This window comes from Rhinichthys klamathensis, unplaced genomic scaffold (genome assembly GCF_029890125.1).
Source record: "Rhinichthys klamathensis goyatoka isolate OS25496 unplaced genomic scaffold, OSU_Roscu_1.1 h1tg000122l_1, whole genome shotgun sequence".
Lineage (NCBI taxonomy): Eukaryota > Metazoa > Chordata > Actinopteri > Cypriniformes > Leuciscidae > Rhinichthys > Rhinichthys klamathensis.
In genome coordinates, this window is record NW_026606659.1 from 330,001 (window position 1) to 352,500 (window position 22,500).

General features: G+C 42.9%; 1 protein-coding gene across 1 annotated transcript in view; it reads right to left on the bottom strand.

The window, feature by feature from the left end:
• The window catches only part of LOC130088801 (KH homology domain-containing protein 4-like), a 42,981-nt gene that overhangs the window by 14,720 nt on the left and 5,761 nt on the right, over window positions 1-22,500 (bottom strand). The window contains exons 4-6 of the mRNA XM_056255785.1: window positions 9,889-9,968; window positions 9,715-9,767; window positions 1,715-1,908 (exon numbers count right to left, since the gene is read on the bottom strand). Of these exons, the coding sequence (XP_056111760.1) occupies window positions 1,715-1,908; window positions 9,715-9,767; window positions 9,889-9,968 (327 nt within the window). The remainder of the gene's footprint in view (window positions 1-1,714; window positions 1,909-9,714; window positions 9,768-9,888; window positions 9,969-22,500) is intronic.

The window sequence follows — 22,500 nt, forward strand, 5'->3', positions numbered from 1 at the left end:
ATGCAGAATAGGCAATATATTACGAAAACGCTCATTATGGTTTAGCATTCTCTCCTATATATATTTAAGTAATTTAATCAATATAAATATGTGATTAGACTAATGGCTTAAATCAACTACTACTAGTCAACTAGAAAAAAAACTTTAGTCGTGCACGGGCAGCCCTACTTCACATGTTTTCTAACCAGCATGTCACTGCGGGCGTTCTGAGCGCGCGACGCTGAGTGGACTGAGCACGCGGCGCGGGATCTTCAGAAATGCGCTCTCTGCTCTGGAGGAAATATTACCACTCCGCTCGCATGCTCTGGTGTGAGACAATGTGCATCTTCTCCTGTTGTCTGAGAGTTGATTGACAGCTTTTAGATGCATTATTGGCATCGCCACCCTCTGGTTGAACGTGTCACCACCGCATCAGAACGGAAAACATGGGGATTTTTTTTAGACAATAATCCCACAACCTATTCCATATTCTATAATAAAATCAAATATTCGAAAATTGTGACTCATCCCTGCTCAAACCAACAGTTTGGTGATGCCTTCTGAGCCTTATGTCATAATTTTGAATTATCACGCGGTAATACCGTATACCGCGGTAAAATAGGGAGGAGGTTTGACGGTATCAAAATTTGGATACCGCCCAAGCCTAGTGTGTGTGTGTGTGTGTGTGTGACAGAACTGGCGGCCCAGAGAGAGTGTGTGTGTGTGTGTGTGTGTGACAGAACTGGCGGCCCAGAGAGAGTGTGTGTGTGTGTGTGTGTGACAGAACTGGCGGCCCAGAGAGAGACACGTCTGCCCGTACTGTGAGCAGGGAGAAGTGGAGACCGAGCAACACTTCCTCACCCGCTGCCCCAACTATGAGGACATTAGAGGGACTTTCTATACAAAATTTGAAATACTTTGCCCTAACTTCCTACAATTAGACAACAAAACACAATTTCAACACCTATTAGGAGAAAAAACAGATTGTATCATATTAGCAGCCAGATACATTGATGCTTGTCACAAAAAGAGAGAGTCGACGACTAATCAGTGATGCGCCCACACACACACACACACACACACACACACACACACACACACTGAATTCTAAATTGTTCAGAGAATTTTTGAAATGTTCATAAACTGTTCTAATTATTATTATTATTATTTATGTATTTATTTTTATTTGGTACAGTTAATTTGTACAATTAATTTAATTTGTACATTTAGATTTAAGTCATATTATAATATGTTATTATTTTGATGTCTTTATGTATTCCAAGCTTTGGCAATATTGTATTGTGTACAGTCATGCCAATAAAGCAATTTTGAATTGAGTGTGTGAGTGAGTGTGTGAGTGAGTGAGTAAGTGAGTGTGTGAGTGAGTGAGTGAGTGAGTGTGTGAGTGAGTGAGTGAGTGTGTGAGTGAGTGAGTAAGTGAGTGTGTGAGTGAGTAAGTGAGTGTGTGAGTGAGTGAGTGAGTGTGTGAGTGAGTGTGTGAGTGAGTGAGTGAGTGTGTGTGTGTGTGTGTGTGTGTGTGTGTGTGTGTGTCAGCGGCGCAGTGAACTCCGACCTGCCGCCTGTAGGCTGGAGTCGTTCTGACGGCTGTTTCTGTAGGAGGAGTGTATCAGCAGAGACCACATGACCAGTAGCCCCGCCTTCTTTACCTCCACACACACGCACTCTCTATCACTCTCTCACTCATACACACACACACACTCTCTCTCTCTCTCACCCCTGAGTGTGGTGGAGCCGGCTTGTGTGCAGGGATGACTGGCGCTCCGGCGGCTCGAGTGGCAGGTGTGAGTGGAGCGGCTGCTGTGATTGGCTGACGGTACACAGGCACAGTGGGCATCACTGCGGGCGTCTGTCCTCCTGAAGAGCGCAGCACGTCTTCAGAGATGATCTGCTTTATTCTGGACACGGCCTCTGAAGAAACAACATCTGCTGTTCAGACTCACAACATCCACATGATGCCGGCATTAGACACCGTAATGCAGGTCATGTGACTGACGATCACCACAAACATCACATTTACACCTGAAGGCCCTGATGCAATCCTGTCTCACAGATCTACACACAAGTGTGAGTCACCACAGGTGTGTGTCAGATTTCAAACAAACTTCTTTCACAATGTCATTATGGGGTATTGATTGATTGTAGAATTTTGAGGAAAATAATGAATTTAATTCATTTTGGAAAATCTGAAAACTTTGTAATCGGTGACTCTGAATTGTGAAAACACCTCTCTCTGAGAGAGAGAGAGACAAACACACACACTCACGCACGCAGAGTGTGAGAAGAGCGAGCAGAGTGTGTGAAGAGAGTATGAAGAGAGTGTGAAGAGTGTGTGAAGAGCGAGCAGAGTGTGTAAAGAGTGTGTGAAGAGTGTGTGAAGAGTGTGTGAAGAGAGTGTAAAGAGCGAGCAGAGTGTGTGAAGAGAGTATGAAGAGTGTGTGAAGAGTGTGTGAAGAGCGAGCAGAGTGTGTGAAGAGAGTATGAAGAGAGTATGAAGAGAGTGTGAAGAGTGTGAGAAGAGCGAGCAGAGTGTGTGAAGAGAGTATGAAGAGAGTGTAAAGAGTGTGTGAAGAGCGAGCAGAGTGTGTAAAGAGTGTGTGAAGAGTGTGTGAAGAGTGTGTGAAGAGAGTGTAAAGAGTGTGTGAAGAGTGTGTGAAGAGAGTGTAAAGAGTGTGTGAAGAGCAAGCAGAGTGTGTAAAGAGTGTGTGAAGAGTGTGTGAAGAGCGAGCAGAGTGTGTGAAGAGAGTATGAAGAGAGTGTAAAGAGTGTGTGAAGAGCGAGCAGAGTGTGTAAAGAGTGTGTGAAGAGTGTGTGAAGAGTGTGTGAAGAGAGTGTAAAGAGTGTGTGAAGAGCGAGCAGAGTGTGTAAAGAGTGTGTGAAGAGTGTGTGAAGAGCGAGCAGAGTGTGTGAAGAGTGTGTGAAGAGTGTGTGAAGAGTGTGTGAAGAGTGTGTGAAGAGTGTGTGAAGAGTGTGTGAAGAGTGTGTGAAGAGTGTGTGAAGAGTGTGTGAAGAGTGTGTGAAGAGTGTGTGAAGAGTGTGTGAAGAGTGTGTGAAGAGTGTGTGAAGAGCGAGCAGAGTGTGTGAAGAGAGTATGAAGAGTGTGTGAAGAGCGAGCAGAGTGTGTGAAGAGAGTATGAAGAGTGTGTGAAGAGCGAGCAGAGTGTGTGAAGAGTGTGTGAAGAGTGTGTGAAGAGCGAGCAGAGTGTGTGAAGAGTGTGTGAAGAGTGTGTGAAGAGTGTGTGAAGAGTGTGTGAAGAGTGTGTGAAGAGCGAGCAGAGTGTGTGAAGAGTGTGTGAAGAGTGTGTGAAGAGCGAGCAGAGTGTGTGAAGAGTGTGTGAAGAGTGTGTGAAGAGTGTGTGAAGAGCAGTGTTGGGCAGTAACGCAGTTACTTTTGACAGTAACTAATACTGTAACGCATTACTTTTTAAATAAATTACCTCCGTTACCGTTACCATATGGCGCGTTGTCCGTTACTTTTTTAAATTAATTAGTTGCTGGAGCGGCTGAGAAGTGTGCGCTGTCATTACACAGTACGAGAGCACTGAAGAGACTGCTAGCATTATACAGAGCGAGAGGACACCTGAGGACACATGACAAACTCACTGGACACTGAGTTGTTTACGTACAGGTGAGGCAGCGCGAGCACGGAGATTACGAGCTGCACGGAGAGCGCTGAGCACTTGATGCGCATTTAAAACACAGACAGCGAAACGGTATGAATACAGAACACTTAAGTACACATTGCCATATCATTATAAAATAATAAATTTTTTGACTAGATGCTGCATCAGCAGAGAAAGAACAGAAGCTTGCCGTCGAGTCTGAGAGGAATAACATTAGTAACGGCTAACTTCCCTCAAGCGATTAAAGCAATGTGACAAAAACACACACAGACCTGACCCACATGTTTTATGTCGCGATTGTTACCATCTATTTGCATTAGTTTATGTCCAGCTGGTCACTTTTATGCATTCATTAGCCGGCGAAGTTGTATTTTTAAAACTAGTCACGTGATTGATTGCTTACATTGATATGTTCATGCAGCCGACATCAAGTCTAATCAAGTGTTCTAAAATTTAAGCAAATAAAGTGAAAGACTGTACATGTAATATAGGTCTACATTTATGTAATTTTAATGCTCTGGCCTTTGCAGATATTTAAATATGGCCATCTTCTTTAAGCTTGAATCATATAAATGGCAACACTTTACAATAAGATTACAATTTTAGCATTAAATATGGTTAATAAATGTTGTAGAAGTATCATTCATTGTTAGATGTATTTGTATCTCCTTAGTTAATGTAGGCCTACTATGAACTAACAAGAATGATCAAGGTACAATTGTATTGCTCAAATATTAATTCATGCAGTAAAAACCACAGTGGTAAAAACGTATACTGTCAGCTGCATGAACACAATGTTGAGAAAGCAAACAAGTCACTAGCTTTAAAAATGCTTGTTTTGTTATTTATTTCAGAAATCCTTGATATATTCAGTTTGTGCTGGTCTGACTTAAATAAAATAGTGTTTAAAAATTACTTTCTGTTTAAGTCAGTTTTGTGTTTGTATGGACCATAACGCATTAAAGGGCATTAATGGGAACATTTAAGAACTTTCTTTAAAAAAGTAACTAAAAAGTTACTTTTAACAGTAACGCATTACTTTTTGGTGTAAGTAATCAACAAAGTAATTGAGTTACTTTTTGAACGAAGTAACTAGTAACTGTAACTAGTTACTATTTCTTAGTAACTAGCACAACACTGGTGAAGAGCGAGCAGAGTGTGTGAAGAGAGTATGAAGAGAGTGTAAAGAGTGTGTGAAGAGTGTGTGAAGAGCGAGCAGAGTGTGTAAAGAGTGTGTGAAGAGTGTGTGAAGAGTGTGTGAAGAGCGAGCAGAGTGTGTAAAGAGTGTGTGAAGAGTGTGTGAAGAGTGTGTGAAGAGTGTGTGAAGAGCGAGCAGAGTGTGTGAAGAGCGAGCAGAGTGTGTGAAGAGCGAGCAGAGTGTGTAAAGAGTGTGTGAAGAGTGTGTGAAGAGCGAGCAGAGTGTGTGAAGAGCGAGCAGAGTGTGTGAAGAGAATATGAAGAGAGTGTAAAGAGTGTGTGAAGAGTGTGTGAAGAGAGTATGAAGAGAGTGTAAAGAGTGTGTGAAGAGAGTATGAAGAGAGTGTAAAGAGTGTGTGAAGAGTGTGTGAAGAGAGTATGAAGAGTGTGTGAAGAGTGTGTGAAGAGAGTATGAAGAGAGTGTAAAGAGAGTGTAAAGAGTGTGTGAAGAGTGTGTGAAGAGTGTGTGAAGAGCGAGCAGAGTGTGTAAAGAGTGTGTGAAGAGTGTGTGAAGAGTGTGTGAAGAGTGTGTGAAGAGCAAGCAGAGTGTGTGAAGAGTGTGTGAAGAGTGTGTGAAGAGCGAGCAGAGTGTGTGAAGAGTGTGTGAAGAGTGTGTGAAGAGTGTGTGAAGAGCGAGCAGAGTGTGTAAAGAGTGTGTGAAGAGTGTGTGAAGAGAGTATGAAGAGTGTGTGAAGAGTGTGTGAAGAGAGTATGAAGAGAGTGTAAAGAGTGTGTGAAGAGTGTGTGAAGAGTGTGTGAAGAGAGTATGAAGAGAGTGTAGAGTGTGTGAAGAGTGTGTGAAGAGTGTGTGAAGAGCGAGCAGAGTGTGTGAAGAGCGAGCAGAGTGTGTGAAGAGAATATGAAGAGAGTGTAAAGAGTGTGTGAAGAGTGTGTGAAGAGCGAGCAGAGTGTGTAGAGTGTGTGAAGAGTGTGTGAAGAGAGTGTAAAGAGTGTGTGAAGAGTGTGAAGAGAGTGTAAAGAGTGTGTGAAGAGCGAGCAGAGTGTGTGAAGAGTGTGTGAAGAGTGTGTGAAGAGAGTATGAAGAGAGTGTAAAGAGAGTGTAAAGAGTGTGTGAAGAGTGTGTGAAGAGTGTGTGAAGAGTGTGTGAAGAGCGAGCAGAGTGTGTAAAGAGTGTGTGAAGAGTGTGTGAAGAGTGTGTGAAGAGTGTGTGAAGAGCAAGCAGAGTGTGTGAAGAGAGTGTAAAGAGTGTGTGAAGAGTGTGTGAAGAGCGAGCAGAGTGTGTGAAGAGAGTGTGAAGAGAGTATGAAGAGAGTATGAAGAGAGTGTAAAGAGTGTGTGAAGATTGTGTGAAGAGAGTGTGAAGAGTGTGTGAAGAGTGTGTGAAGAGAGTATGAAGAGTGTGTGAAGAGAGTATGAAGAGAGTGTAAAGAGTGTGTGAAGAGAGTATGAAGAGAGTGTAAAGAGTGTGTGAAGAGTGTGTGAGGAGAGTATGAAGAGAGTGTAAAGAGTGTGTGAAGAGAGTATGAAGAGAGTGTAAAGAGTGTGTGAAGAGTGTGTGAGGAGAGTATGAAGAGAGTGTAAAGAGTGTGTGAAGAGTGTGTGAAGAGAGTATGAAGAGAGTGTAAAGAGTGTGTGAAGAGTGTGTGAAGAGAGTATGAAGAGAGTGTAAAGAGTGTGTGAAGAGTGTGTGAAGAGTGTGTGAAGAGAGTGTGAAGAGTGTGTGAAGTGTGTGTGAAGAGAGTGTGAAGAGAGTATGAAGAGTGTGTGAAGAGTGTGTGAAGAGAGTATGAAGAGAGTGTAAAGAGTGTGTGAAGAGTGTGTGAAGAGAGTGTAAAGAGTGTGTGAAGAGTGTGTGAAGAGAGTATGAAGAGAGTGTAAAGAGAGTGTAAAGAGTGTGTGAAGAGTGTGTGAAGAGTGTGTGAAGAGAGTGTAAAGAGTGTGTGTGGAGAGAGTATGAAGAGAGTGTAAAGAGTGTGTGAAGAGTGTGTGAAGAGAGTGTAAAGAGTGTGTGAAGAGTGTGTGAGGAGAGTATGAAGAGAGTGTAAAGAGTGTGTGAAGAGTGTGTGAAGAGAGTATGAAGAGAGTGTAAAGAGTGTGTGAAGAGTGTGTGAAGAGTGTGTGAAGAGAGTATGAAGAGAGTGTAAAGAGTGTGTGAAGAGTATGAAGAGAGTGTAAAGAGTGTGTGAAGAGTGTGTGAAGAGAGTATGAAGAGAGTGTAAAGAGTGTGTGAAGAGTGTGTGAAGAGAGTGTGAAGAGAGTGTGAAGAGAGTATGAAGAGAGTGTGAAGAGTGTGTGAAGAGTGTGTGAAGAGTGTGTGAAGAGTGTGTGAAGAGTGTGTGAAGAGAGTATGAAGAGAGTGTGAAGAGTGTGTGAAGAGAGTATGAAGAGAGTGTGAAGAGTGTGTGAAGAGAGTATGAAGAGTGTGTGAAGAGTGTGAAGAGTGTGTGAAGAGTTTGAAGAGAGTGTGAAGAGAGTTTGAAGAGAGTATGAAGAGTGTGTGATGAGTGTGTGGAAGAGAGTATGAAGAGTGTGTGAAGAGAGTGTGAAGAGAGTGTGAGTTTGAAGAGAGTGTGAAGAGAGTTGATGAGAGTATGAAGAGTGTGTGAAGAGAGTGTGAAGAGTGTGTGAAGAGTGTGTGAGAGAGTATGAAGAGAGTATGAAGAGAGTATGATGAGAGTGTATAGAGTGTGTGAAGAGTGTGTGAAGAGAGTGTGAAGAGAGTTGAAGAGAGTGTAAGAGTGTGTGAAGAGAGTATGATGAGAGTGTGAAGAGAGTATGAAGAGAGTGTAAAGAGTGTGTGAAGAGTGTGTGAAGAGGGTGTAGAGAGTATGAAGAGAGTGTAAGAGTGTGTGATGAGAGTATGAAGAGAGTGTGAAGAGGTATGAAGAGAGTGTAAAGAGTGTGTGAAGAGTGTGTGAAGAGTGTTGTGAAGAGTGTGTGAAGAGTGTATGAAGAGTGTGTGAAGAGTGTGTGAAGAGTGTGTGAAGAGAGTTGAAGAGTGTGTGAAGAGTGTGTGAAGAGTGTGTGAAGAGCGAGCAGAGTGTGTGAAGAGAGTATGAAGAGAGTGTGAAGAGTGTGTGAAGAGAGTATGAAGAGTGTGTGAAGAGTGTGTGAAGAGTGTGTGAAGAGAGTGTAAAGAGTGTGTGAAGAGAGTATGAAGAGAGTGTGAAGAGAGTATGAAGAGAGTGTAAAGAGTGTGTGAAGAGTGTTGTGAAGAGTGTGTGAAGAGTGTGTGAAGAGAGTGTGAAGAGTGTGTGAAGAGTGTGTGAAGAGAGTATGAAGAGTGTGTGAAGAGTGTGTGAAGAGTGTGTGAAGAGCGAGCAGAGTGTGTGAAGAGAGTGTGAAGAGAGTGTGAAGAGAGTATGAAGAGAGTGTAAAGAGTGTGTGAAGAGTGTGTGAAGAGTGTGTGAAGAGAGTGTGAAGAGTGTGTGAAGAGTGTGTGAAGAGAGTGTGAAGAGTGTGTGAAGAGAATGAAGAGTGTGTGAAGAGTGTGTGAAGAGTGTTGTGAAGAGAGTATGAAGAGAGTGTAAAGAGTGTGTGAAGAGTTGAAGAGAGTGTAAAGAGTGTGTGAAGAGAGTATGAAGAGAGTGTAAAGAGTGTGTGAAGAGTATGAGAGAGTGTAAAGAGTGTGTGAAGAGAGTATGAAGAGAGTGTAAAGAGTGTGTGAAGAGTGTGTGAAGAGTGTGTGAGAGAGTATGAAGAGAGTGTAAAGAGTGTGTGAAGAGTGTGTGAAGAGAGTGTGAAGAGAGTGTGATGAGAGTATGAAGAGAGTGTGAAGAGTGTGTGAAGAGTGTGTGAAGAGTGTGTGAAGAGTGTGTGAAGAGTGTGTGAAGAGTGTGTGAAGAGAGTATGAAGAGAGTATGAAGAGTGTGTGAAGAGTGTGTGAGAGTGTGTGAAGAGAGTATGAAGAGAGTGTGAAGAGGAGTATGAAGAGAGTATGAAGAGTGTGTGAAGAGTGTGTGAAGAGAGTATGAAGAGTGTGTGAAGAGAGTGTGAGAGAGTGTGGAGTATGAAGAGAGTGTGAAGAGAGTTGAAGAGAGTGTGGAGTATGAAGAGAGTGTGAAGAGAGTATGAAGAGTGTGTGAAGAGAGTATGAAGAGTGTGTGAAGAGAGTGTGAAGAGAGTGTGAAGAGAGTATGAAGAGAGTATGAAGAGTGTGTGAAGAGAGTGTGAAGAGAGTGTGAAGAGTGTGTGAAGAGAGTGTGAAGAGAGTATGAAGAGAGTGTAAAGAGTGTGTGAAGAGAGTATGAAGAGAGTGTGAAGAGAGTATGAAGAGTGTGTGAAGAGAGTGTGAAGAGAGTATGAAGAGAGTATGAAGAGTGTGTGAAGAGAGTGTGAGAGAGTGTGGAGTATGAAGAGAGTGTGAAGAGAGTATGAAGAGAGTATGAAAAGAGAGTATGAAGAGTGTGTGAAGAGAGTGTGAAGAGTGTGTGAAGAGTATGAAGAGAGTGTAAAGAGTGTGTGAAGAGTGTGTGAAGAGAGTATGAAGAGAGTGTAAAGAGTGTGTGAAGAGAGTATGAAGAGAGTGTGAAGAGAGTATGAAGAGAGTGTAAAGAGTGTGTTAAGAGTGTGTGAAGAGTGTGTGAAGAGAGTGTGAAGAGAGTATGAAGAGAGTGTAAAGAGTGTGTGAAGAGAGTATGAAGAGTGTGTGAAGAGTGTGTGAAGAGTGTGTGAAGAGTGTGTGAAGAGCGAGCAGAGTGTGTGAAGAGTGTGTGAAGAGAGTATGAAGAGTGTGTGAAGAGTGTGTGAAGAGCGAGCAGAGTGTGTGAAGAGTGTGTGAAGAGCGAGCAGAGTGTGTGAAGAGTGTGTGAAGAGAGTATGAAGAGTGTGTGAAGAGTGTGTGAAGAGCGAGCAGAGTGTGTGAAGAGTGTGTGACTCCCGGATGCCCTGTCCATCTGACCAATGAGACGCTTGGAGAATCTGAGCTCATACTCACTGTTGACGTCCTCCTGACAGCGGCCCTGGACCTGCAGATACAGCGGCCGAACCCTGAACACACACAGAGAGAGCAGGTGATCAGACTCTCTCTCTCTCTCTCTCTCTCACACACACACACACACACACACACACACACACACACACACACACACACACAGGTTCAGGTACATACACTCCTGCGCCGCTGCATTGCTCCGCGTCGCTCATGAAGAGGCCTTTAGTGGAGACAGCAGCACCACTGAACTGAGCAATCTGCAGACTCAGAGGAGAGAGAGAGAGAGAGAGAGAGAGAGAGAGAGAGAGAGAGAGAGAGAGAGAGAGAGAGAGAGAGAGAGAGAGAGAGAGAGAGAGAGAGAGAGAGAGAGAGAGAGAGAGAGAGAGAGAGAGAGAGAGAGAGAGAGAGAGAGAGAGAGAGTGAGTGAGTGTGTGTGTGTGTGAGTGAGAGTGTGTGTGTGAGTGAGAGTGTGTGTGTCTGTGAGTGAGAGTGTGTGTGTGTGTGTGTGAGTGAGTGTGTGTGTGTGAGTGAGTGAGTGAGAGTGTGTGTGTGTGTGTGTGAGTGAGAGTGTGTGTGAGTGTGTGTGAGTGTGTGTGTGTGTGTGTGTGCGAGTGAGTGAGAGAGTGTGTGTGTGTGTGTGTGTGAGTGAGAGTGAGAGTGTGTGTGTCTGTGAGTGAGAGTGTGTGTGTGTGTGTGTGTGAGTGTGAGTGAGAGTGTGTGTGTGTGTCAAGTGACGATAACCAGGATCAACAGTTGGCAATAGTTGAATGCCCTTCGAATGATTAAAAAAACAGAATATGTCTCAAATTTCCATGCATAATCAAGATGATATAAAGCCAAGTGACAGTATTTCTAGCGTTGGAAGTAAAGGATCAAGTCAACACAATTCTGCCACAGGACGTTCAACTACATCAACAACAACTTCGGCCCGCATTAAGGCAGAGGCTGATATTGCAGCTTTGTTGGTACGGCAAAATTTAATGAAGGAAAAACATGCAATTGAATAAAAGGAACAGAACTTAAGGAAACAGAAAGAGGATTTTGAGTTGCGAATGGAGATTGCTGCAACTATAGCAAAAGTGAAAGTGCTTAAAGGTTCTAGTGTGCATCGTGTTAAAAGTGATGTGACTCGTCGGTCCGATGGAATGAATTCCTATTTTGATAAAGGACAACAGGCAACACAGACACTTACGCCGCCTTCACACTGGCAGTTGTAATCAGCTCCGATACGGCTCCGAAACGACCGGAAGTCATTCAATTCCTACGGAGATTCGCAGACCGCATGCGACTGGGTCCGAAACGGGTCCGACCGAGTGCGGTGCGAAGAAAACCGTGTCCGTCGGTCATCCGGATGCGTTCAAAAAATTGAACTCTTGCGAAAAGCTACGGACGGTTCCTATCCGGCGCTTTTCACTGTGTAGCGCGACGTCCGCTGGGGGCGTATTGCGTATTACGGAGCTGATTTCAACTGCCAGTGTGAAGGCGGCGTTAATGCTGATGCAAATTCATTTACTCCTACAGCTGAGACGCAACAAACTGTTTCTTCTAAGGATGGTGGCAATGCAGGTGCCAAGGCAAACAAGGGGAACGTTTCTCAGACAATTTATTCCCGGAACATCTCAAAGTTAAGTAAAACAATTCCGAGTGGTTATCTGAATGCCGGTCCAGGAAATACTGATCAAGTTCTCCATATTATGGATAAACAAAATTAAATTACATCTTTACTGATTCAACAACAGTGTTTGTCATCTTTGCCTAAAAGGGAAATTCAAGTGTTTGATGGAAACCCTCTGCAATATCATGCCTTCATGAAATCCTTTGAAAGTGGAGTGGAGCGTAAAACTGAAAGCCCTAGCGATCGCTTATACTTTCTTGAACAGTATACCAGGGGTCATCCAAAAGAGATTATAAAAAGTTGCCAGCATATGCCTGCCGACCGTGGGTATTTAAGGGCCAAAGGTTTACTACATGAGCATTTTGGTGACCAGTATATAATTGCATCTACCGATATGGAAAAGGCTCTTTTATGGGCAAATATCAAAAGTGAAGATGTCAGAGCTTTACAGGATTACAGTCTGTTCCTAAGAAGCTGTTGTAACTCCATGGAAGATATTCAGTATTTTCACGAGTTGGATACGCCCTCTAATATGTTGACTGTAGTGAAGAAATTACCATACAAATTGAGGGAAAAATGGAGATCTGAAGTCTGTGAATTGCAGGAAGCTGTCAATCAAAGAGCCACCTTCAGCGACATTGTTAACTTTGTTGAAAGACAAGTAAAAATAATGACTGATCCAGTTTTCGGAGACATACAGGATGGTCCAGCATTAACAGGACGTAAATTGTTGAACAAAGGCAAGTCTCAGTCTTATCTTAAATCTAAAAGAAGCAGTTTTGCTACTACCGTTACAGCAATGGAAAATAAATCAGAAATTGGAACCAGCAAAAAAGATATCGTTTCACCCAGCAACAAGAGTTGTTTGTTTTGTAGACGTGGACATGCTCTGGATATGTGCCCTCTATTGGAAAAGAGGAGTCATGGTGAGAAGATTACGTTCTTAAAAGAGAATGGTGTTTGTTTTGGCTGTATGTGCACATCAGTAGAGACTGTAGAAATCGCCTTTCATGTAAAGTGTGTAATCTTAGGCACCCAAGTATACTTCACATCTACCCAAGAGAAAAGGAGATCGATTCAAAACCCATCAGGAGACAAATGGACACTGTAATGGGCAGTGTTCCGGAATCTGTTGAGTCCAGTGGATTTATTGGGGCTGGTGAATTTGAATGTAAACTTTCCATAGTTCCTGTACAAGTGAAGTCTAAAAAAGGAAATAAGACTGCGATTACTTATGCTTTTCTGGATCAAGGTAGCACTGCAGTATTTTGTACACCTGCACTGATGAACAGACCTGGCCTTTCAGGTAAAAAGACTAATATTCTCTTGCGTACTATGGGACAGGAGAAAGTCACAACTACCCACGTTGTTTCTGGATTAGAGGTGGCTGGTTTGAACAAAGATGACTTTTGGGAGTTGCCTGATGCCTATACACAAAATACCATGCCTGTGCATAGTGGAAACATCCCAAGACAAAAGGATCTAAAGAGATGGCCACATCTGAAACATGTGACTCTACCTGAAATTGACTCTGAGGTTGAATTGCTTATAGGAATCAACGCCCCAAGGGTTATGGAGCCAATTCAAGTGATCTGCAGTGTCAATAATGGACCATATGCAATTAAGACCAGGTTGGGATGGACCGTAAATGGTCCACTAAGAGGAGATGGTGGTGACCAGTCTGCCTTTGAGTATCCTGATGTTACAGTTAACAGGATTTCAGTTTCAAACTTGGGAGAGCTTTGGCAACAACAATTCAAGGTTGATTTTCCTGAGTGTAACAAAAACGAACAAGTTGGGTTTTCAAGAGAAGATCACAAGTTCATTGAGATGGTAACAGACTCTTTTAAGCTTGCAGATGGTCATTATTCAATTGGCTTACCCTTGAGGAAGAAAAATGTTTGTATGCCAAACAACAGGACAATTGTTGAACAGCGTGCTCTAAACCTAAAGAAAAGGTTGAAAAAGGATGTTTCGTTTCATTCTGAATATTCTGTTTTCATGAAAGACCTTATTTCTAAAGGTTACGCAGAGAGAGTGCCAACGGAGGACTTAGGACGTAGCGACGGGAAGGTATGGTACATACCCCATCACGGGGTGTGCATCACCCACGGAAAGGAAAGCTCCGGGTTGTATTTGATTGTGGCGCCACATTTCGAGGGATGTCTTTGAATACCCAACTGTTACAGGGTCCAGATCTCACCAGTTCATTGATTGGAGTGATATCCAGATTCAGGAAGGAAAGAGTTGTGATCACAGCAGATATTGAAGCCATGTTTCATCAGGTGAGGGTGCCAAAAGATGATGCAGATATGCTGAGATTTCTTTGGTGGCCTGATGGTGACCTTACTCAAAACCTGGTTGTGCATCTCTTTGGAGCTACTTCATCACCCAGTTGTGCAAATTTTGCCCTCAGAAGGTGTGCTGAAGACAATAAAGACTTCAGCAAGGAAGTAATTGACACAATCTTGCATTGTTTTTATGTGGATGACTGTCTGTTGTCAGTAAATTCAGAGGAAAAGGCTGTTTCTCTGTATAACGACCTTGTTGCTATTTGTGCGAAAGGAGGTTTTTCACTGACAAAATGGATAAGTAACAATCGAGATGTTCTGGCAAAAATTCCAGAGGAATTAAGAGCAAACAATGTGAAGGATTTGGATTTGGACCAAGATTTACTTCCAGTGGAAAGAGTGCTGGGAGGGTGCCTTCAAGTTTAAGATTGTGTTGCAGCAAAGACCTCTGACCAAAAGAGGGATCCTGGCTACCATGAGTTCTGTCTATGATCCTTTAGGAATCCTGTCTCCTGTGATTTTATATGCAAAAAAGATCTTGCAAGATTTGTGCAGGAAGAAACTAGGCTGGGATGAAATTATTCCTGCTTCAAAAGCTCAGGAGTGGATCAAGTGGTTGGACGGATTGCGTGAATTGGAAAACTCCAAAATCGATAGATGTTTCAAACCAACGGGTTTCGGAGAAGTGAGCACAGCACAATTACACCACTTTTCCGACGCAAGTGAAGATGGTTATGGAGTAGTTTCGTATCGTATATTTCGCACGTCGCCTTTGTAATGGGGAAAGCTAGAGTAGCTCCTTTGAAGCTGGTGTCTATCCCTCGAATGGAACTTACTGCTGCAACACTGGCAAGTCGAATGGATTCAATGTGGAGATTGGAATTGTGCATGGACTTTCAAGACTCTGTCTTCTGGACTGACAGTACTTCTGTACTTAAATATATCAAAAACAAAGTCTCTAGGTACAAAACATTTGTCGCCAACAGAGTTTCCGAAATCCTAAAGGTGTCTCGATCATCACAATGGCGGTATGTGAACACTGCAATTAATCCAGCAGATATAGCTTCTAGAGCAGTGGTTCCCAACCTTTTTTTTGTCTGAGACCCCCTTTTTCCCAAGAAAATATTTTAGGGCCCCCCTTCACATTTAATGATATTATCGCTCTTGTAAGCTTGCAGCAAGGATGACAAAATATATATTTTTTTCAAACAAACGGTATGTTTATGCACAAATAATCGCCTATAATATTGAAAATACAATAACAAAAACATCAGTTGGCCCTTTGTAATTTAAAAACGTAAGCCTAGGAGAAGCCTATAAATTGGCCCTATTTGAAATGCAAAAACAAAAATATTCATACTGGTGTGTAGGTAAAAAAAGAAAAGAAGGAATATAGGCTATTACTAAATGACTGCTGTCTGGGGCCTCAATACTTGCATGTTATTTATGAGGTTTTATCAATGTGACGCTTTATTTTTTACGCTTTTGGCTCTATAGCGAGCGATAATAAACTTGCATTTATTAACAGAATAATGAGTCTTTCGGAAGAACATTGTAGCCGGAACTACTTCTCTCTGTGTACGTCTATGACGAGTCACGCAGGCACTGGGCTCCTCCGCAGCGGCAGCGATCCGAACCAGTGTAAAATAGTCCCAATGTAAACACTTATTATAGGTGTACCATAGTGGTTCAGGATAAGACAAAAACCTGGATTGGAAAATGGATTCATGATGAACTCGCTCATTATATACATTTTGTCAATTTTGAACAGAAATAAGTTAAGGACTTTTATTTAATGCTCATTGCTCAAACCTTTCAAAATATGACGCGACCCCCCACAGAGCTCGCTGAGGCCCCCTTGTGGGCCGCGACCCCCCTGTTGGGAACCGATGCTATAGAGGGTTGAGAGTGGAATCATTCCTGAAGAACAAGAATTGGGTGCTTGGACCTCAGTTTCTTCTTTCGCCTGAACAGGAGTGGCCAGTTATTGACCTGGGGGAATGTTCACTAGATGATCCAGAGATAAAATCAAGTGTCACAGTCAATGCTGTACAAATAGAAGAGAATATGGATGTTACAACATACTTCATCCAGTATTTCTCCTCTTGGACCCTTTTGAAGCAGTCCGTGGCTTGGATCCTCAGATTTAAGCAATTACTCCTCAATCTAAGCCAGAAGAGGAAATTACTGGGTATGTCTTTAATACAATCTTGCATGGACGAAAACCAACAAACACAACATTTGAAAGAGGAAATTGAGAAAATCAAGGCACATTGTGCCAAAAGTGAGCTTTCCGTGGTAGAGCTAAAGAAAGCTGAATTAGAGGTAATTCGTTACTGCCAAAGAAAAAGATACTCTGATGAAATCTCAAGCTTGCAAAAGGGAGAAAATGTGAAAAAGAACAAAAATCCCATCCTTGAAGAAAGTGTTTTAAGAGTCGGTGGATGTTTGAGTAGGGCTGTTATGCCTGAAGAGACAAAACATCCTGCTATACTTGCTAAGGAGTTTCACATCTCAGACCCCATTCTTAAACATATACATCAAGAGGTGGGTCATGGTGGTCGAAACTCAGACGCTCTTGCTTACTGCTCCGCGCTTTGCTCTATCGCTTTTTTATTTTTTAATCGCTCTATTGCTTCTATATTTTTTAATTTTATCTCCTTTTATCACCTAATTTTAATTTCAACAAATCAGCACAGTGCTCAAACGCTTGATTACTACAAAAAAGCAGAATTCTTTTCTCCGACCAGCCTCCCACTGAAAGCTTACATTCCGGGGAAGGGAAAACACAACTGCTAAAGGATAAGAGAAAATGCCTCTTCTGGAATCTACTTGCTGCACTAACTGCCAGAGACTTTCACAAAGGATTGCAGTTCTTGAAACAGTTATTTGTGGGACCACCAAACCAGTCGGAACACACAACAGAGCTTCGTCATGGATGCCCTCAGCATACAGCCGGTGAGTCCCATGAATCTAGTGCTCCAATACAGGGCATACTGAGTGTCGAGAAACAAGCCGATCGACTTACAAATCGATGGCACAAACAGGGAGCGAGACCCAAAGGCACTCGAGACATCAGATTGTCACGAGCATCACATATTGCTGCAGTAGCCTCCTCTACCCCAGATACGGCTCTGACAAGGATTGCAAACACTGGTCTACTACCGCCGCCTATACATCTTGAGAACAGATTTGAACTATTAATGAATGAGGAATCCCTAAATGTGATGAATGTGATCGAACACAGACTGAATCAGCCAGTTACCAACACTGCTAACTGGCGCTCAAGGTCGAGCAGACAGCGGCACTCAGCTCAGAGCGCAGCCGAGCCCAGGACTCTGATAGTGAGTGACTCCATAATCAGAAACATTAGTAGCAGGGATACAACTACGTGCTGCCTTCCACAAGCAACAACTTCTGATGTAAATAGGGAACTTCAGAACATTCTGATGAAACATAAGACTGCAAATCGACTCATCATTCATGTGGGGAAAAATGATGTTCATAAAGAGCAGTCAGAACTCCTTAAGAAGGATTTCAATGAACTTTTTGAAACACTTAAAAGACTGAAAGTTCAGCCATTCATCAGTGGACCACTCCCAGCAAGAGGAACAAACAGGTTTTCACGGTTGCTTGGGCTCAACACATGGCTGCAGAAAACCTGCAATATAAAAGGAGTGAACTTCATTGACAACTTCAATCTTTTCTGGAGTCAGAGGCAACTGTTTCAACAGGATGGGCACCACCCAAACAAACTTGGTTCAAGAGTGCTAAAGGACAACATCTACTTCTCTCTCAATCATCCTTCTGCAGTGTGTGCCAATCCACTCAACCTGAATGGCACACACACACCTGGACACAGTATGAATGACCACAGGACTTCACTTCAGCACCTGAATGGACATGCGGTTGACATATCACACAAGGACAACGATAACACCATGCAGCCACAACAACTTCTGCTCACGGACACAATCTCAGCAGAGCCCTGCCCACAGAGCTCTCCACAGACAGACCGGGACATATCAGAACTGCTCCAAGATTCAGCTCCCAAGGACACTTTTCTGGAAAACAGCGAGGGAAACCAGGACAGCATATTACAGCAACAGCCCCTCTCCCCAGACACATTATCCCTCTCTCCAGCATCTCCACTTCTGTGCTTCTCAGAGAAAATGGAAAAACTGGTGTATGCTGGAACCAAACTATCGCACTCTTTTGCTGCAAGTCCCCAGATGTCAACCAAAAAAACGGCAGGCCCCACAACCACCAAAGCCTGCGGGCCCAGCTCGCCTCTCCCCTCTCCTGTGAGAGCTCTTCGGCCTCTGCCACAGCGCCAGGGCTCACACCCTCCTCCAGCGGCTCGAGGTGAACCAAAAACAACTGATACCAGCTCTCAGTGATATGTGTCGGGTCCCCGCTATGAAAACAGTAACTTTCTTAAATGTTTACAAAACAAGCGGGAACCCAGTGTGCCTGAATCTTTCTCTATTGCCGTTCAATTACATGATAGAAAATCTAGAGGCCTTCAAAAGCCGTACAGCAAAACCCATCTAATCTGGTGCCTATTACGCACCAAACTAAGATTGCTGTGGGGACAAAAAGTAAGACTGTTAAGTTAGCACTTTTAAACATCCGCTCACTTTAAAAATAAATCACTTCTAGTCAACGATTTAATAACCACATACAACCTGGACTTCATGTTTCTAAATGAAACTTGGTTAGAAGACAGCTGCAGTGGAACAGTCCTCAATGAAACATCCCCTCCTAACTTTACTTTTATGAGTGTCTGCAGAGCGGGTAAGAGAGGCGGGGGCTTTAGCTGCTCTTTCTTAAAGATGTCTATCAATGTAAGCAAATATCATTTGGGAATTACCCGTCTTTCGAATATCTGGGTATTGTGTTAAAAGGTGCTCCACGTATTTTACTTATCATTATTTATAGGCCTCCAAAATACTCTCCAGCCTTTGCTGAGGACTTTACAGAACTGCTATCAACAATTTCCTCAGAGTTGGACTGTTTTGCCATTGCTGGAGATTTTAACATTCACATAGATAATGCAGAGAAAACAATATGGCAAAAGAATCAAAACTGTTTTAAAAATGTTTGATCTGACTCAGCATGTAGATGGTCCCACACACAATCATGGACACACTCTAGATTTACTTATCAGTAAGGGTTTAAACATCTCATCGATTGTTATTAAGGATGTAGCACTGTCTGATCATTTCTGTATTTTCTTGATATATTGATCTCTCCTGCCATTGAAGCTAGATCTGTGTCTGTCAAGAAGAGATGCTTAAATGAGAACACTAGTGTGCTATTTATGAAGGCCATATCTTTAAAACCAAGCATATCTGCTGACTCTGTTGATTTTCTCCTTGATTCTTTTAACTCAAAAGTTAAAAGTGTAATTGATGATATTGCTCCTGTGAAAGTCAGGAAGAATAGTGGTAGACAAAAAGCACCTTGGAGAAACTCAACAGCTGTGCAAAATATGAAAAGACAATGCAGAAGAGCAGAGCGCATGTGGCGGAAGACAAAACTTGTAGTCCATTATAACATCTACAAAGACAGCATCCATGCTTTTAATATTGAACTAGGCAAAGCTAGACAGACCTTTTTCTCGAATATTATAAACAGAAACTTAAACAACACACGCACACTTTTTGCTACTATAGAGAGACTGACAAACCCCCCAAGCAGATTCCCAGTGAAATGCTCTCAGACAGCAAGTGCAGTGAGTTTGCTTCTTTCTTCTCTGAGAAAATCAATAATATCAGAAAGGTGATCAGCACATCATTGAGCCGCACTGGGGTCAGTCAGATCAGACCACAACCTGAGAAAGTAGTTACTTTGTCTGTTTTCGAAGAAATTGAAGCACAATTTTGGAAGAAACCGTACAGCACCTTAAAACATCCACCTGCGCCTTGACACACTTCCCACATATTTTTTCAAAGTGTGTTAAACAGCTTAGAAGCAGATCTCCTAGAAGTGGTAAATGCCTCACTTCTCTCTGGTAGTTTTCCAACTCCCTGAAAACTGCGGTTGTCAAGCCCCTCTGAAAAAGAGCAATCTGGATAAGACCATCTTAAGCAACTATAGACCGATCTCAAATCTTCCTTTCAAAGGCAAGATCATTGAAAAAGTTGTCTTCAATCAGCTGAACAAATTCTTAGCTCAAATGGATTCTTTGACAATTTTCAATCTGGTTTCCGATCGCATCACAGCACAGAGACAGCGCTCATAAAGATAATAAACGATATTCGCTTAAATACTGATACAGGGAAATTATCAGTGCTGGTACTACTCGACCTCAGTGCTTGCATTTGACACTGTCGATCACGACATACTTCTTGACAGGCTGGAAAACTGGGTGGGGCTTTCTGGGATAGTCCTAAAATGGTTCAGGTCATACTTAGAAGGGAGAGGTTATTATGTGAGTATAGGAGACCATAAGTCTGAGTGGACATCCATGACTTGCGGAGTCCCTCAAGGCTCAATTCTTGCACCACTCCTATTCAACCTGTACATGCTCCCAATGAGCCAAATAATGAGAAAGAACCGAATCTCTTACCACAGCTATGCAGACGACACACAGATCTACTTATCCCTATCGCCTAACGACTACAGCCCCATTGACTCCCTGTGCAATGCATTGATGAAGTCAACAGTTGGATGTGCCAAAACTTTCTTCAGTTAACAAAGACAAAACTGAAGTCATTGCGTTTGGAAACAAAGATGAAGTTCTCAAGGTGAATGCATAGCTTGACGCTAGGGGTCTAACAACTAAAAATCAAGTCAGGAATCTTGGTGTGTCTCTAGAGTCAGACCTTAGTTTCAGTAGTCATGTCAAAGCAATAACTAAATCAGCATACTATCATCTGAAAAATATTGCAAGAATTAGATGCTTTGTTTCCAATTAAGACTTAGAGAAACTTGTGCATGCTTTATCACCAGCAGGGTGGATTATTGTAATGGACTCCTCACTGGCCTTCCTAAAAAGACCATAAGACAGTTGCAGCTCATACAGAAGCTGCTGCCAGGATTCTGAGCAGAACCAGAAAATATGAACATATCACACCAGTCCTCAGGTCTCTACACTGGCTCCCAGTTACATTTAGGATTGATTTTAAAGTATTATTACTGGTATATAAATCATTCAATGGGCTAGGACCTCAATATATTGCAGATATGCTCACTGAATATAAACCTAACAGATCACTCAGATCATTAGGATCACATCAGTTAGAAATACCAAGGGTTCGGTCTAAGCATGGAGAGTCTGCTTTTAGCTATTATGCCAGCCGCAGCTGGAACAGCTTCCAGAGGAGATCAGATGTGCTCCTACAGTAGTCACTTTCAAATCCAGACTCAAAACACATCTGTTTAGCTATGCATTTACTGAATGAGCACTGTGCCACTGTCCGTCCGACTGTTTTTACTGTACTGGTTTTTGTGTTTGTTTTCTAATTTCTAATTTATTTATTTTATAATCTCTGGAAGAGATTTTGAAGGAGAGCGGGAGAGTCTTCACTCCGATGAGGCGAGTGAAGGAGTAAGTTATACTGCTGTATAAGAAGTCGCTGAGAGCGTCGTTAAGGGTAACGGCAGCAGACAGCGCACACGAAGCTCTGTGGGGGCCCCGCTGGGCATTACTGGTGTAGCACCACCCCAGCAGAGTACGTCCCTGGGCTAGAGGGGGCGTCTGTGGGGGCCCCGCTGGGCATTACTGGTGTAGCACCACCCCAGCAGAGTACATCCTGGGCTAGAGGGGGCGTCTGTGGGGGCCCCGCTGGGCATTACTGGTGTAGCACCACCCCAGCAGAGTACGTCCCTGGGCTAGAGGTCCAGATGCACCGTAAACCGGCTCAATCTCTTCCATCTCAGATAGGGGTGGACCAGTACTACTTTATTTGATTTTTTATTCTAAACTGTTTTAATTATTCTTACTTGTTTTGATTATTTTAATTTCTTCTATGTAAAGCACTTTGAATTGCCATTGTGTATGAAATGTGCTATATAAATAAACTTGCCTTGCCTTGCCTTGCCTATATGCTATCAAGGTTGCATCAGAGGTACTGGATACCTGGCGCCAGTGGAGCCATAAGGAAGATATTGTCCAAGTGTGTGATCGGCAAGCGTTTGCAAGCAGCTCCAGGGCATCAACAGATGGCAAACCTACCTCTGAATAGAGTATCTCCAGATAAACCTCCATTTACATACGTCGGAGTCGACTGTTTTGGACCCTTTGAAATTAAGAGCAGGAGAAGTATTGTGAAGAGATACGGAGTTCTCTTCACATGTCTAGCCATTCGTGCTATTCATATTGAAGTGGTACAATCATTGGATACTGATTCCTTTATTAACGCACTGCGACGATTTATCGCAAGACGTGGACAAGTCTTGGAAATGCAATCTGACAATGGTACAAATTTTCATGGAGCGGAACGCGAGTTAAGGCAAGCTATTGAATGCTGGAACCAATCTCAGATCAACAACATGCTTCTGCAGAAGGGGATAAAGTGGATTTTTAATCCCCCAACTGGTTCACATCACGGAGGCATATGGGAAAGAATGATTAGGTCTGTAAGAAAAGTACTTAATGCCACCTCAAGAACACAAAACCTTGATGAAGAAGGTCTTCATACAGTTCTATGTGAAGCTGAAGCAATTATTAATGGACGTCCCATTACTAAGGAATCCACTGACACCAATGATTTGCTGCTGTTAAAGACTACCCCATCAATGCCACCAGGGGTCTTTCAAAAGGAGGATATATATGCTCGTCGTCGATGGAAACAGGTGCAATATATATCAGACCGGTTCTGGAAACGATGGACAAAGGAGTACTTGCCTCAACTGCAAGAGCGGCAAAAATGGTCC